Here is a 15737-nt window from a genome sequence, read left to right on the forward strand (position 1 = left end):
CTGCACGCGGCTGAGAGGGGGCGGCCATGGCGGTACGCGGGTGCTGGGGAGGCTGTGGGGATTGGTCCCGTCGGTCAGGCCTGGATCCGGCACTTTGAATCATGCTGTTTTCTCTTCACAGGGCTTTAGGGAGCCAGCAGAAGCGGCGGAGGCCGAGGAGGTGGAGCAGGCTCCGCAACCTCCCGGGCGCGGCGCGGCACGGGGCAAGAAGAGGAAGGCGGTGGTCCCAGCCTCGGTCCCGGCGCTGCAGCCGGTGAAACTGAGCCGGGCCGAACTGTACAAGCCTCCCACCAACGAGGAGCTGAACCAGCTGAAGGAGACGGAGGACCTTTTCCACTCCAGCCTGCTCCGCCTGCAGGTCAGTCCCACGCGTGTCCCCCGAGCGCCTGCAGAGCTGGGGATTGGGAGCAGCGAGGCCTAGGCTCGGGGCTTCTGGACGTGGAGAAGCGGTGATGACTACAGTCAGGCCCCGGGCCCTCCTGATTTGGCCTCTCCAGCGAGAGCTGTTCTGTTGCTTATTGGGGAATTAACATCGTCAGGTGCATCTGATTGTTGTGGACATCATTTTCTGTGTTCTGGGAAGATTGGTAGCCTGTGTTAGGAGGAGCAGGACTTGGAGAGGCTGAGTTGGGTGGAGAGACACCTGATGAGGTTCAACAAGAGCAAGTGCGGAGTCCTATACCTGGTGAGGAATAACCACATGCATTAGTACAGGTTAGGGGTTGACCTGCTGGAGAGGAGCTCTGTGGAAGGCACCTGGGGGTTTGAGTAGATGACAGGTTGACCGTGAGCCAGTACTGGCCAAGAAGGCCAATGATATCCTGGGTGCATTAAAATACACATGGCCAGCAGGATGGAGGAGGTTCTTCTCTCCCTCTTCTCTGTCCTGGTGAGTGCTGTGTCCTGTTTGGGCTCCCCAGTTCAAGAAAGGATGGGAACTTCTAGAGAGTGTCCCGCAGACAGCCACAAGCATGAGGGGCTTGAAGTATCTCCCTTATAAGGAATGACTGAGAGACCTGGGGCTTTTCAGCCTGGAGAAGACTGAGAGGGGAATCTCATCAATGCTTAGAAATCTGTAATGTGTGAGTGTCAAGTGGATGAGACCAAGTCCTGTCAGGTGTTGTCCAGTGACTGCACAATGGGCACTGGGTACAAGCTGGAAAAAAGAAAGTTCCATACTAAAATTAGGAAAACTCTTGACTTGAGGGTGACAGAGAACTGGAACAGAATGCCATGAGAGGTTGTGGAGTCTCTGTCTCTGGAGATAATGAAAACCCATCTGGATCCTCTCCTGTGCATCTTATTTTAGTGAACCTACTTTAGCACAAGTTGGACTTGATCTCTAGAGGTCTGTCTCAACCTCTTGTGATTCTATGAAGTAACTAAATAGCTTTTGCTAGTTCTCACCACAGTGATTTTGATGAAGAGCAGCTCTGATCTCCTGATTGCTTGTGAGTTCTGGTAGCAGGATCTCTAGGACCTTATTCATACTGTGAGCCTACCAAGGTCTTTTCCTGGACTTGAGGCTTTGTCATACAAAAACCCTTTTGAGAGCAAAGCCTGTGAGAATAATTGCACATCTTGTGACTAGACATCACACAGAAGTGAATGGGATGGAGTTGATTTCCATTTGTCACTTCTCCAGAAGTGGTAGGGCTGTGTTATGGGCTGATCACAGTCTTGCAGCTCTGATCAGGGTTTTCAAAGAGACTTGAATATTGCTTTGCTCCTCTGCCACTTTGCTCACTATCAGTGCCAGAAGCCAAGGTGAAGGGCAGCTGCAGTTTCAGTGTATCGGCTCTCTTTAATTTTCTCCTTTCCTTTGTAGATTGAAGAACTTCTAAAGGAGGTGACACTGAAGGAGACGAAGAAGAAGAAGATCGATGCTTTCCTCCATGAAATTAACAGCTTGTTGAGTGCCATCCCAGAGACCCCAGAAACTGATGTAGGTCCTAGAGGGATGGAGCAGGCATCCCTTTGGAGGGAAGAGGGGAATGCTCTATCACCTGAGTGCAGGTTTTTGCCAGCACTGATCTGTACCATGTGAGATGCTGGTCTCTGCTGTTAGTGATGCTTATGTGTGTCTTGTGCTCAGATCACTGACCAGACCTGGCTTCCCAAGGGTGTGAAGGTGCCGTTCCTGCAAGTGCCTTTCAACGTGAAGGGGAAGTTTCGCTTCCTTCCCCCAGACGAGCTGAGTGTGGTGGGCAGCTATCTGCTAGGCACCTGCATTAAGCCAGAGATCAATGTGGATGTGGCGGTGACCATGCCACGGGTGAGTCTGGATGTGAAAGTCCCTAAGCAGCTTGGTGCCTATCTGCACCCCATCCCTTCCTGTTCCCTGTTGTCCTTGCCCTGTGTCTCAATTTGTGAGTGAAGATGAAGTCAGAATGTCAGCTTTCCTGACAAGCTGACAGCGTGATCTCAGTACTTGTGCTAGATCTAGAGCTTTCAACTGCTTTGGCTTTAGCTCTTCACAGTCTTCATTCTTTCTGCGTCAGCTGAAACTTCTATGCTGCTGGTGAAGTAGAATGCAGTTTGGCTTTGTATGAGACTGCACTTTGGCCCTACTCCCAAGTCTGTGTTAAAAGGAGAGTAGTGTTTGTAGGCTGTTAGCAGAGCTCTGTCCTCTTGCTGTCCATTCTTGTACTTAACAGCATTTCATATATCATAATGTCCTGTTAGGTTGCATGGCTCTGATCTGTGCTCCTAGAGCCTCCTGTGCCAGCAGCAAAACAGTGTTCCTGACTGACTTGAGGCTCTCTGGGACAGTAGGTGCACGTCTGAGGTAGGGCTCTGTGGGGCTGTGGAAAGCTGTAGGTGCCATAGTGCCTTAGGCTTAATCAGACTCCAGAGGCAGGAAAGGTGTGATTCCCTTTTCCCTCTCTTTGCAGGAAATCTTCCAGGACAAAGACAACCTGAACCAGCGCTACCACCGCAAGAGAGCTCTATACCTGGCCCACATTGCCCAGCATTTATTGAAGGAGAATCTCTTTGGAACTGTGAAGTTTGCCTACATGAACAGCAACCATCTCAAGCCCATTCTGCTCCTGAGGCCACAAGGTAGTGCTTGTCTCTTGCTCCATCGGGTTGTAATCTGGTGCTGGCACTGGCTGGAGAGTAGTGGTCTTGCACTATGTAAGAGGCTCCTTGAGGAGGGGTCATTTCAGAGTTGTCCCTGCAATTGGAGATAAGTTTTGGAGCTTTGATGCTCCTGGTTCTCTTCTCTCTGCACACACATGTGACTCTTAATGGTCTCTTTCCCTCTTATGGTTTCTGAGCTGTCTTCTGCAGTTTGGCTGTGCTCCCAGCCTTGCTGGTTAGACCACGCTTTGGGTATTTCATGAAGTGAAGCAGACAGAATCGTGGCTGTGTCTCACATTGTTCTTCCTGTCCCTTCTCCTCACCCCTTGTTCACCACTATCCTCTTGCTTTCACAAGGCAGTTATATGCAGTCTGGCACTCTCCAAGGTGATGTGAAATGCGAAGACTACCAGGTGTTGCTTGTGTTTTCCATATGCCCAAAGAGATAGCAGGTGTGAATCTGGCAGGTAGTGGCATGACAAGGCCAGTACAAGCAGGAGGGTCCTGGGGCAATGCATGTGTACCTGGCTGGTCAGCAGGGATGTATGACTTGACTTAAGTTGGCCTCAGGATGTGGTCAGTCAGCTGTGAGATGACTTCCAGTACTACTTCATTGGGAAGGAGCTTTCTTTGTTTTCCAAGAGTGGCCTGCTTCCTTTTATTAAGTTGTAGCCTCTGAGTCTCTGACATCTCTTTCTCCCACATATCCAACATTTAATGCTTACAGGCAAGGATGAAAAGCTGGTTACTGTTCGACTTCACGCCTGTCCTGCCCCGAATTTCTTCAAGCCAAGTCGTTTTTATCCTAGCAAGAACAATGTCCGGACAGCCTGGTTCCTGGAGCAGAGCACACCCAAAGAAGGTAGGGCTTGGAGCTAGGGGAGCACAAGACTGTTCATTTCAGCTGCAGCCTGTACAGAGTGCTAGGAGTTGAGTTCACTGCAGCCCTTTTGTTTGAATGGGAGGTTTGTGGTTGGGTCAACATGTTGTTATCTCCTTGCACAGGAACTCCTGAGCCTGCCACCCCACACTATAACAACTCCATCCTCTGTGACACGGTGCTGCTGTCCCACCTGCATTTCTTGTCTAGTGTATCCACTGACTTTCCAGGCATGAAGGATGGCCTGGCTCTTCTCAAAGTTTGGCTGAACCAGAGGCAGCTCAGCAAGGTGAGTTTCCTTTCAGGAGACTGGACAGGTTTTGCCCAGTAAATGTGCTTTCAGTGTATTCTCTTTTAGGGTTGAAAACTGACGGTTCGGCTATGGTGGGTGGTGATGGTGTTTTGTGATTTGAGCTGTGTTAGTTTCAAGGAACTCCATCCTGCCCTGTGTGTTGCAATGGGTCTGTGTGAACCAGAAGTTCATGCTTTGTTGAGATCCTATAAATGATGTGGGTTTTTTTTTGGCTGGGGGGTGGGAGGGTGGGGACGGAGGGAGTCAGGGAACTTGTCCCACTTCCTGGCATATTGAAGTGTTGCCTTTGTGCAAGGGGATCCATATCTCTGCTTGTTGTACAGGGCTTCTCCACCACGTCTTCTGTGCTGGGGCTGCTTTGCTGATGATGACAGGCAAGGAGCAGATGTGTAAGCTGGGTTCTGCAGCTTGTGGTGGCTCTTTGAGCTCTTGCTGACTCAGCTTTTTGCCTTCACAGGGCTTGGGATGCTTTAGTGGCTTTTTGGCCTCAATGCTTGTTGCCTACCTGGTGGTGAAACGCAAGATTGTCAAAGTGATGAGTGGGTACCAGGTGCTGAGAAATGTCCTTCAGTTCCTAGGTGAGTTTCCAGGGGCTCTCTGGGTTATGGAAGGCTAGTGTCAGTGGAGTCTCTGCATGATGACTGAACAGAGTGGAGGAGAGGGAAGAGTGGCTTTTCTCCCTCTTTAGTTAGGACAGACAGGAGTGGGATGGATAGATCTGTTTCCCATGGTGAAGACCAGCGTCACATTCCAGCACTGTTTAATGTACTGAGTCTAACTGTAGTTATAGATAGCAAGTGGTTGTACCGCCCTGACCAGTGCAGGAGATGTAGATAGCGGTTTGACTTGCTGTTTCCTCTTTCTCTACAGCTACCACTGACCTGTGTGTGACAGGGATCAGCCTTGCAAAGGATACAGATACCTCCCTGGTGAGCAGCTGTCTGACTGTATTTGTTTGGCTGTGCTGTCAGTTTTGCTGTGACAAGCACACGCTCAATATAGGGATGTGGTGAGGCGGTGGTGCCTTGGTACCTACGCAGTGGCAATAAGGACTGTCTGTTGTTTCAGCCTGCCCTGGCTGACTTCCACCATGCATTTGAAGTGGTCTTTGTGGATCCCTCTGGGCTGGTGAACCTCTGTGCGGATATGACTGCCAGCAAATATCACCAGGTACTTATGGCTTGGGAGAACATCTTAAGATGTTAACATCCATCCTTAGCTTTAAAGCTTGGAAGTAAATCTTAAGTCTTGGATTTGCAGCTTACCTATTTTGGTATACCTATGCTTGAGTGGTGGAGGAAGATTATTCTATGTGGGCACCTTTGGATGAAGTTAATCATCTGTTTAGCAGAAATAATTGTTTTGGAGCAGAGAGAAATGTACCTTGTTGGTAGAGATACCAAGGAGAGACTGTGTAAAGAGCAGCATATATTCTGGTTGCTTGACAGCATGCTAAGGATAGAGTCGCTCTTGATTCAAGCATTCAGGATAGCACTGGTAACTGCTATTGGAAGGATTTGCTTAACTCCTCACCCTTCATACTATTGCTCTTCCTTTGTTCAGGTTCAGTTTGAAGCCAAATGCTCCATGGAAATTCTGGATGACAGAATGGTGGATGGCTTCCAGGCACTGCTCATGACCTCAAAGCCTGTGCTTAGAACCTTTGACCATGTCTTCCAGTGAGTTTCCTCATGCTTGGGTGGTGCTGAGGGAGCCTCTTTGGAGAGGAGTGGGCTACTTCTAGTTTCCAGCCAAGCTGGATTCAGACCTGTCTAGTGGGAGAGGAAGAGGGTAACAGTGTTTCATCTTGGGACATCAAAGTGCCATGTTCCCTTCTTGTAGCTCCCATCCTACACCGTGACCCACTGCTCCTCACTTCACTCAGCCTCTAGGGTCTTTCTGTCTCAGGAAGGATTTGGTGGAGGCATCAGAGGGAGGGAATTGACTGGCTTCTCTCCTCCTCCTGCAGCCTTAAACATGTCTCCAAACTGCAAAGTGCCTGCAAGAAGATGCAGCTGCTGAATGAGCTGATGGATCAGGGTGGGAACTATGTAGCTGCAGCTCTTCCCTTCATTGTCTCACTGCTGACACGTGGGCTGGCCAGAAGAGCACTGCTTGTGGCTCACTCCTTGCCTGAGACCCCTGAGGTAACACAGTGGGCAGCGACACTGCATCCTTTGCTGGCTGTGAGGTCCTTTATATATGGCACTGCTGGATGCTGGGGAGGGAATCTTGGGTCACCGGGGAGAAAATGGACACAGGGACTGGAGCCCTTTACTTGGGAATGAGGTACTGCTGGGAAACTTGGTCTAGGCAGAAGTCCTGTCCCAGCAGTGCGGCAGGGTGAAAACAATTGGCTTTCTTATCAGGAAAATGTGTTAAATGTGGCTTCTGTATGTCCTCTGTAGCAGAAGGTGTATCTATGTTGTCATTTCATCTCTCTGTGTGCATTGTATTTTGTTTTTTTTTAGTGGACAGTTGATGCTGAACCCCCAAAACACAAGGATGTTGGATCTCTGATGTTTGGGATCCTGTTTGCCCCAGAATTTGCTGCTAGCACTCTAGAGAAGGGACCACAAGCTGATCGCCCTGAGGTGAGGCCAGCTCTCTGTGTGTGGAGTGGGATAGCAGTGGATGAGGGGGGACTTATGGCTTTTGGAATGCCAGGTGTGTTTTTGAGTGCTTGCTTTGGATGAACTGTTACAGGTCAAGGATGAGAAGACTACTGGGCTGATGGTGCTCTCTAGTGGTCTGAGAGGTATCAGAGAAAGGGAGTGAGGAGGCTCTTTACTGTGGAATGAATGATGATTAGGAAGGGATGGGAACATGGAAGAAACAGTGGGAGGCCCCAGAGCTGATATTTTGCTCCACCCATCCTGAGGCTTCCTTTTGGTTAAGGGAGTTAGGAGGCTGGATCATATCTGGTGCTCTGCTGTAGCTATGGGTAACTGCAGGGGTTGCTGACAGTCACAGGAATACTTTAGTCAGTCCCAGTGGTGACCTATGCTCCTGGCCTGTCTTGGCCAATGTTTTCTATCAGGCTACAGATTTCCGGACTTTCTGGGGGGAGAAGTCTGAGCTACGACGATTCCAGGATGGCACTATCTGTGAGGCAGTGGTGTGGGAGGCCAGCACCATCTGCCAGAAACGTCTAATTCCTGAGCAGATTGTCAGGCACCTGCTGAAACTGTAAGTCACGCTGAGCAGCAGCAGAGGCTGAGAAGCTTGTTGCTGTATGTGAGTTCACTGCTGTGCTGCTTGGCTTGAGCCACATCTGTGGTAATGCCACCGTCAGATCTGCACTTTGTGGAAAGTTGTAGGTCATTTCAGATTTGTGAAGTGTAGAAGTCAATTCAGTATTGTGGTCTTGATGCTGCTAGCTGTTTCCTAGGACGAGGTAGTGAGGATAGGCACTTAGTGCAGTAGCTGCTACCTGCAGTATGATAAGGGGGAGGGGAAAGCAATGTTCTTGCCTTAAATGCAGAGAGAATGCTGGGACATCTTTTGTTGGCAGAGCTAGGAAGAGACTCCAACCCTAGTACATTTCCTGAAGTCATGTGAGACCTTGTAATGGTAGAAAATGCTGATAACCTACCTTAGAAGCTTAGACAAGTCCGGAAGTGTAGAATTGTCAAAAGTGGGACCATCTTGCATATTAAAAAGAGGTGGCCTAGGTCTCTCATCTCAACTCAGGGTGGAGTTCTGCAGGGAAAGGCTGTGTTGTCAGCTTTGGCTTTGGGTCCTGTGAAGGTGCTCAAGTTGTGCTGCTTTGAGTGGATAAACTGAGTATAGGAAGAACTCAGGGATGTTAATCTCTTCACCATGACTTTCCTGTACTGAGGGATTCCTTGGCTTGGACTGACTGTCACCTGTATGCAGCCAGTACAGGGTGGATGGATTGGCAGGCCCTAGCTCTAACGCTCAGTTGTTTCCCTTCACATAGCCATGCGGACATTCCTGAATCGTCCATCTGCTACACAGGAGCGCTGCTGGAGTCTGTGATCAAGAATGGGAAAGAGGTACAGTTGCACGCCAAATTGGGCTATTGGTTTCTTGGGAGAGGGAGATAATCTGAGAAGAGTTGTAGGGAGCTTTGTGGACCAGACACAGCTGGGGAAGTCTTGAGGTGGTAGTGAGAGTAAGGAAAGTGCCTATCTGCAGGCACTCAGGCAGAGCAGTATATCTGCCAAGTCTTTTCTGCTAACCCAAGGCATAGCTGCTGAGGTACTCTGGCTGTGGCAAGCATCCACACCTCATTATCCCTTGCAAGTATCCACTGCAAGCATTAGGAATTGGACTCTGTGATCCTTATGGTCCTTTCCAACTTGGGATATTCTGTGATTCTAAGCATTCCTCCAGCTTTCCATTTCTGCTTGTGTTTAGTTCATCCATGTAATCTATGGTTACATCATGGTCCTCCTGTGATCCTCTGGCTGCACTTCTTCATATTCTGCATCCTTCAGGGCATTGGCTGGTTGCTGCTGTGTTTTCATCTTGCAAGTTCACCTGGGAAGCCCAGGAGGAGGGTATTTCCTGTCGCGATGCGAAGTGCTTGATCCTGCATGCCTAGTGCTGCTGCTGAATCTGCACTTGAAGCAAAGAAGTGTCTCTTTGAAACAGAAAAGATGCATCTTGTAGGCTAGGAAATGTCCACATTTGTACTTCAGCTCTTCAACATTTGAAATTAAAGCCTGGAGATGACACCCAAGTACTTCAGCTCTACTTTACTGATGTTTTAGTAAAAGCTGGGGCTTTTTGCTCAACCCAATCAACCCGATGAACGGAAGAGGAAATTTGTTTTTCACCTTTCACCTTTTTAAGAGTAAAGAGTAGCAAATATGACTGAGGAGTCTTCTGCTCCAGGACCATTGTTAAAACCAGCTTGGTGATGTGAAATGAGCTTCACTTGCAGTCTGCGCAGAGCCACGTGTCGGTTTTTGGATGAGATGGCAGTTTGTACTGACTGTGTGATAATGCTGCAAAATCTGTGTGTACTTTCTCCCTACAAGCTAGCCTGAGATAAGCAGGGTTGATAGATCCCATTGTGAGAAGGGATGCTTGCCTGAGAGGTGTTCAGAAGTCTGATTATAACCAGTCCTTCAGGAACAAAGGAGAAATTTATTCCTGTTTATGCAGGTCTGATGGTGGGTTTTACTGTCTCTGCTTTCTAGTTTTCATGTACAGGCAGTCTAGGGAGCTTTTGGTCAGAGTGTATGGTGAGGGAAGATGGATAGTGCAGTTAGCTCTAGAAACAGGCAGCCTCTCACATCAAGGGGTTGTCATCTCCAGTTCATCCCGCAGAGGGTGCTGCTACTCTGCTATAAAGCCTGGGGAAGCCAAATGCATGTGTCTCGGTTCGGCCAAGTATGATCTGTGCTGTTTTACAATAGCGGTGTTTCCTCCTCTTTTATGTTTTTCTGCTGTGCTTCCAGATGGTAGAAGCTGCAGAGACAGCAGCAGTTCTCCCTTCAGTGCTTCTTATGTACTCTCTCCAGAGTTCTTGAGATGAGTATTTTCTGACCTTGTTTTTGCCATGCTTTACAGCTCTGCCTTTTCTAAGGATGTAGTTAGAGCAATGTTCTGCTGCCTCTGGTTGTGATGCAGCAACTGGACAGGAGGCAGCAGCAGAATTCTCACTAGTGTGTGATCTCTTTATCCCCAAATCATTTTAAATTTCTCCCTTTCTAGGGAGAAAACTCATATTGCTGCTTTAGTATCCTGCACAGGAAATAATTTCATTTCTCTCTTGGAATGTGTCTTGTATGCCTGTAGCAGCTGGCAGACAGATTATCCATTGGCTTTCCTCTCCCTTGAATGCACTGTCCAGGAGCAGCTGGCTTGCAGTCCCAGCTCCTCAGGACTTGGCTGTAATGCCAGCCCATGAGTAATGCAAGGTGAGTGCCTGTGCCACAATAATGGGAGAAGTAAAAGCAAAGATTCTCTGTGTGTTTGTAGGCATTAGGGACGGGTGAGGAGGACATGGTCAGCGTTGTCTGCTCCTATGATGACCTGAGCCGCAAGCTGTGGAACCTGGAGGGGCTGCCACTAACAGTGACAGCTGTACAAGGTGTCCACCCAGCCCTTCGGTACACGGACGTGAGTATGCCTGGGCATGGCACACAGAAGGGATAGTTTGTAAGGAGCTGCGGGGATACCCTGACAGTTGAGTCTTGGATTGGTGGAGGAACAGAGAGAACTGTTCATTATTTTGTGCCTACTGGGCATGCTTGGGGTGTGCAGCTCTTTGCCATCCAGTCTCTAGGACTGACTGTGCTTAAGTTGCCAAGCCCTTCATACTCGAGCTTTGTAAGAACAGGAGGTTTAGGGGTGAGGGTGTGTCATGCCACTGTGTTTGTACTATGTATTCTCAGTTGCTGATGGCTGCTTTCTCGCAGGTCTTCCCTCCCATTCCCATGAAGCCAATTTACTCCTTCCATAAGCAAGTCAAGATCAGGCACTTGCTGCTTCCTTCAGAGGAGAAGCCTTGTCCTGCTTATATAACCCCTTTGAAAAGTGAGTGTGGAGAGGTGAAAAGAAGATGATTTGGTGGGGGAAAACAGGGAAGCGGTGTTGCTGAGTTTTGTATTTGTGTGCTGCAGGCAGGACCAGAGCCCCAGCTCATCCTGCGTTCCTGCCGTAGCCTCTAGTCCCAGACACCCAAATCCAGCACTTCACTTCTACATGAGCCTCACTGGTCTCCTGTTGTCTCTTTGCATCCAGTCATATGCCACATGGAAGGCAGTGGCCAGTGGCCACAGGACAAAGAAGCCATCAAGCGCATCAAGGCAGCTTTCCACCTTCAGCTGGCTGAGCTTCTCGAGCAGCAGCACCAGTTGATCTGCAGACCTGCAGTCACCCACACTGATGTATACAAGGTAGGAGAGGTGGTGGAGACGTTCTCCAGATCCACGGGTGATTTGTAGAGGAGACAAGCAGGGGGTTATGGGGGCAGTCATGGTGAACAAAAACTGGAGTTGGATGCTTGGCTGGTTAGCAGGAAGCATGGAAATATTGCTGTGTTGCTGGGATGCCACTGTTTTCTTGGAGTGTAGCATAAAGCAACATCTGGTTGTAATGGTTCAACTCTTTAAAAGTGTAGATAGCAGCAGGACAAGGGGAAATGGTTTTAAGTTGAGGGAGAGAAGATTTAGGTAGGATGTCAGGGGGAAGTTCTTTACGGAGAGAGTGGTGAGGTGCTGGAACAGGCTGCCCAGAGAGGTTGTGGATGCCTCATCCCTGGAGGTGTTCAAGGCCAGGTTGGATGGAGGCCTGGGCAGCCTGGTTTAGCATTAAATGGGGAGGTTGGTGGCCCTGCCCATGGCAGGGAGGTTGGAGTTTCATGATCCTTGAGGTCCCTACCCACCCTCGCCATTTTGTGATTCGGTGTAATGCCACCAAGGCTGACTTCACCACCTGTCTTCATCTCAGGATGGCTATGTTTTCCGTCTCCAAGTGGCCTACCATCGTGAGCCCCTAATCTTGAAGGAAGTAGTCACTCCAGAAGGGATGCTGAAGTACCAGGACACAGAGGAGTCTCAGCGGCTGGAACTGGAGACATTGCATCAGCCCTATCTAACCAGCTCCCTGCATGGGTAGGCAAGGCTGGGAGTCTGCAGTGTGGGGTACTGCCAGGAACTATGTAGAGTGGAAGTTGCATGGTGGAAGGTCGTGATGTAGAGAGAGCCTTACTGTGGGAAGTGGTTCTTCAACCCTCCTTGTAAGCTGGTGGAATGGGAGAGGGGAACTGGCTGTCTCTTTTGTCACATGGAAGGCCTCTGGTATGGAAAAACAAGTACCAAAGAGTGATATGGTTAAAGGACAGCATGTAACAGCATTTCCCCTTTGTTTTCCCAGAATCATAACACCCATAGAGTGCTTCATGCCTGTGATGCTGGACTCATGTTCCTAGTAGTTATTTTTTCTTTTCTGTCCCAAATGCAAAGAGAGTGTTTGGAGTCCTGGGATGTATCTATTGAACAGTCATGGGTACTTCTCTGCCTTCTTTCAGGCTCCAGCAGCAGCATCCTGTCTTTGGCAGCACTTGCCGGCTGGCCAAGCGGTGGATCAGTGCCCAGCTCCTGAGTGACAGCGTTTCTGAGGAGTGTGTGGACTTGCTTGTGGCATCTCTCTTCCTCCACCCAGCCCCCTTTACACCACCCAGGTGAGGATGAGGAGCTCAGAATAGAACAGTGGGCACCCTTTGTGCATGGAGAAGGCAGATAAGGATGAGAGCAAGCATCCTTGTGGCCTCTGGGTGGGTGCTGGCAGTACATCTGCTGCATGTTTTCTGCTTTCTTGAGGACTGGTGGGGCTCCCTGTCCTAGGGGTGACTATTAGGAGAAGCAGGGGTGAACGTTCTGTGGTGGCAACCAGAGTGTTGGCCGTCCTTGGTTCTCTGGGAAGGATATTATAGCAGTGCTCATGGCTGCAGCTTGTGTTTGTCCTGGAAAGAACTGCCAAGGGAAGGGCAGAAGGTCAGCCGCTGGAAGCTGAACAGAGCAGCATTTTGGGAAATAATCCCCTTGGGTCCTATTGCATGCTGTCCTCTGGCAGGTGGAATGTTCAAGTATCAAGTTATATTGGTTCTGTGCTTTGTGTGGAGGCAAAAGGTTGTGCTAACCTGTGCTAAAGATCTGTTTTCCTTCCCCAATTAGCAACATGTCTGGAAAGCTTTCCTGTATCCTAAAATACACTGCTAGCAAGAGCCCTACCTTCCCAGATACTTTGGTCTGTGAGCAGATTGGGTTGCAGGGAGGCAGGTGTGAGGGCTTGGCCAGCATCGTTTGGTTTTGTACTGGAGATGGGACAAGCCCTGTCTCTAGTTTACTCTTGTTCCATTCCCAAGAGTCTGGGTTTTGGGAGATGCATGGGATGAATCATGGAATGCTTTGGGTTGGAAGGAACCATTAATATCATTTAGTTCCAACCCCTCTGCTATAGGCAGAGACATCTCTTTCTAGACCAGGTTGCTCACATTCCCATCCTGCCTTGACCTTGAATGCCTCCAGAGTGTGGGCATTCACAACCTCCCTGGGCAATCTGTTTCAGTGTCTCACCACCCTCACAGTAGAGAATTTCTTCCTAATATCTAGTCTAAACCTACCGTCTTCTAGGGTAAGCTATTTTGCATGGGCTCACTGATGTTCTGGAGAAGGGGTAAGTGCCCTATACTCCTGGGCTTTCCCCATTCACTTCGTACATCCCTTTGGGGGCAGTCTGTGGCTTAGGCAGTGCTAGGACACTCCGGAACCCTGTTCCTGAAGCCGGTGCCAGGTTAGGTGAAATAAATGCTGGTGTTGGACTGTTTTGTCTTGCCTTAGCTCTCCCCAGGTTGGGTTCCTGCGCTTCCTCAATCTGCTGGCAACCTACGACTGGAGAAATAGCCCGCTCATCGTCAACCTGAATGCTGGCCTCACAGGTAAGCAGGAAGCACAGAGGCCACAGCTGTGGGAGAGCCACAGTGTGAAGGTCTTGTGCCCTCCTTTGGTCAACCCCGGTTCTAGAGTTCTTGTATATATAGGATTTTACAGCTTCTAGATAGGGCAAGAAGATTTTCCATTCCTTCCCTCTTATCCTGCTGTGTATAACTTGGCTTTGGGATTTGTATGAGTATGGGTTGTTTTTTTTTTATTGGTTCTTTCTTCCCTGTCCCCAAATATCTGCCTAAAAAGAGTTGAATCTTGGTGGTAATGGTCTGCCATTTTGTTCTTGCCAAGATCTGAGTATTGAATGCAGTTGTGTCTCTAAAATCTTCCAATCATCAGTAGCCAGCATTTTGGCTTGAGGCTTTGTCCTGATTCTTTGAGGCCACATCTTTTGTTGTGTAGGAGGAGCCAGTCACCTTTGGGCTGCTAGTGGAGCAGCTGGGCTCTTAAACAGGAAAATTTGAAGCCTCCTGGCTGTCTTGGTTCCTGACCACCACACATCACAGGGTCTGTCCACCAGTCCCCAGCTGTGAAACCTGCCAGGAAGAAGGGCTACAATCCTCCTGTGTTTATTCATGAGCTTTGGGGATTTCCTGGTAGATATGTCTGTTTTCCAAAGGAGCGTATTGATGCATCCAAGCAGTCCCATGATCCTGCTCTCTTCCTTGTATTTTGTCTGATCATCTTTTGGGTACCTGCAGTCTTTCTCAGGAGCCAGATTAGTCCGTGTGATTGTCTTGGCTTTACTGAAATGCTGGTGTGGGTGAGATAACAATACCTAGCTTTTAAGGCTAATTTAGAAGAGATGAAGAACCTGTATGGGAGTGTGAGCAAGCTCCTGAAGGGAGCAGCTGTTTCTGTGGGTTTCAGCACTCCCTCAACTTTCTGTTTTTCTTGGGAAAGAGGTGGGTTTTGGAAAATTGTATTTTTCTACGTTCTACTTTTTTTTCTTTGGTCAGTGAACAAACTGGGAAGTCTTCTTGACCAAAGAGCTGTTTTTTCCACTTAAAAAACAAGACAGAAGATTCTTTAGGTGTAAACTATTTCATTAGTTTATAGTCTGAGTTCCCATCCTAGACCCAGTGACTGCACCTTGGTCTATGCCTGCACCTGTGTGAAAGTACCTGGATGAGAATCTTTGCCTCAGAGCAAAGATTCACTAAGTTTTGCATCCTGTCACCAAAATTCTTTGTTAGCAAATGCAGAGTGAAGTGCAAGAGCGCAGAATTACAGAGGTTGGAGGAACCTTGAGATCATTGAGTCCTAACCCACTGCTAAAGCAGGTATCCTACATGAGGTTGCACAGTTAGTCATCTAGACAGGGTCTTGACTAACTCCACAGAAGAGGACTCCACAGCCTCTCTGGGCAACTGGTTTCAGTACTCTTACTGTAAAGAATTTCTACTGCGTGTTGGCATGGAACTTCCTATGTTCAATTTTTAGGCCTTTGCTCCTTGTCTTGTTGCTGTATACCACTGAGAAGAGCCTGGCCCTATCCATTTGCTTCCCATCTCCCTGGATATCCCTAGATACTTGTAGACAGCAGAGCAAGCCCAGACCTACTTACTTGGCTTCTCTCTCAGATGCTTGCAACGTTTGCTGGTGTTGCTGCTTTGCTGCAGAGGTGTGTCCTTCAGTGTTTGGTAGGTGCTACTGGCTGCTTTCCTAGCAAATCCAGCAGTCAGTCCTTGCTCCAGCATCATCCAGCTTCATATGGCCATACCAGCAGAGCAGTGCCAAGGCCATGCTTCAGCTGAGGCTCCGTGGGAAAGGGCAAAAGGTAGTTTCTAATGCTGGTCTTGACATCTCAGTGGAGCATCTCACCCATCTGCCTGCCCTTTCTAGATGCTGACTGCACGGAGATCAAGAACAAGTTTGTGGCTGCTCGCTCTCGCCTTCCTGTCATGTTCATCGCCACCCCCAAAGACAAGTGGAACTCAGTATGGACCCAGGAGCGACCCTCAGCACAGGTGAGCTGGGGCCTCCTGTCTGTGCACTGCAGTGCCTGCTGCCTGGGGGTGTTTCTATACTCTCA

At 49.0% G+C, this 15737-nt stretch overlaps 1 protein-coding gene across 1 annotated transcript in view; it reads left to right on the forward strand.

Annotated features, from left to right (window-relative positions):
* Positions 1–15737, forward strand: part of NOL6 (nucleolar protein 6) — a 34118-nt gene continuing 18381 nt past the window's right edge. The window contains exons 1-22 of the mRNA XM_042831210.1: positions 1–32; positions 122–358; positions 1829–1945; positions 2096–2275; positions 2895–3063; positions 3812–3946; positions 4090–4253; positions 4735–4855; positions 5148–5206; positions 5346–5447; positions 5841–5956; positions 6247–6424; positions 6749–6871; positions 7318–7466; positions 8221–8296; positions 10233–10373; positions 10673–10790; positions 10998–11152; positions 11706–11869; positions 12286–12438; positions 13598–13695; positions 15548–15672. Coding sequence (XP_042687144.1) covers positions 27–32; positions 122–358; positions 1829–1945; positions 2096–2275; positions 2895–3063; positions 3812–3946; positions 4090–4253; positions 4735–4855; positions 5148–5206; positions 5346–5447; positions 5841–5956; positions 6247–6424; positions 6749–6871; positions 7318–7466; positions 8221–8296; positions 10233–10373; positions 10673–10790; positions 10998–11152; positions 11706–11869; positions 12286–12438; positions 13598–13695; positions 15548–15672 — 2886 coding nt within the window. The 5' untranslated portion in view covers positions 1–26. The remainder of the gene's footprint in view (positions 33–121; positions 359–1828; positions 1946–2095; positions 2276–2894; positions 3064–3811; positions 3947–4089; positions 4254–4734; positions 4856–5147; positions 5207–5345; positions 5448–5840; positions 5957–6246; positions 6425–6748; positions 6872–7317; positions 7467–8220; positions 8297–10232; positions 10374–10672; positions 10791–10997; positions 11153–11705; positions 11870–12285; positions 12439–13597; positions 13696–15547; positions 15673–15737) is intronic.

This window comes from Centrocercus urophasianus, unplaced genomic scaffold (genome assembly GCF_019232065.1).
Source record: "Centrocercus urophasianus isolate 14NV4802_14NV808 unplaced genomic scaffold, USGS_Curo_1.0 seq_35, whole genome shotgun sequence".
Taxonomy (NCBI): domain Eukaryota; kingdom Metazoa; phylum Chordata; class Aves; order Galliformes; family Phasianidae; genus Centrocercus; species Centrocercus urophasianus.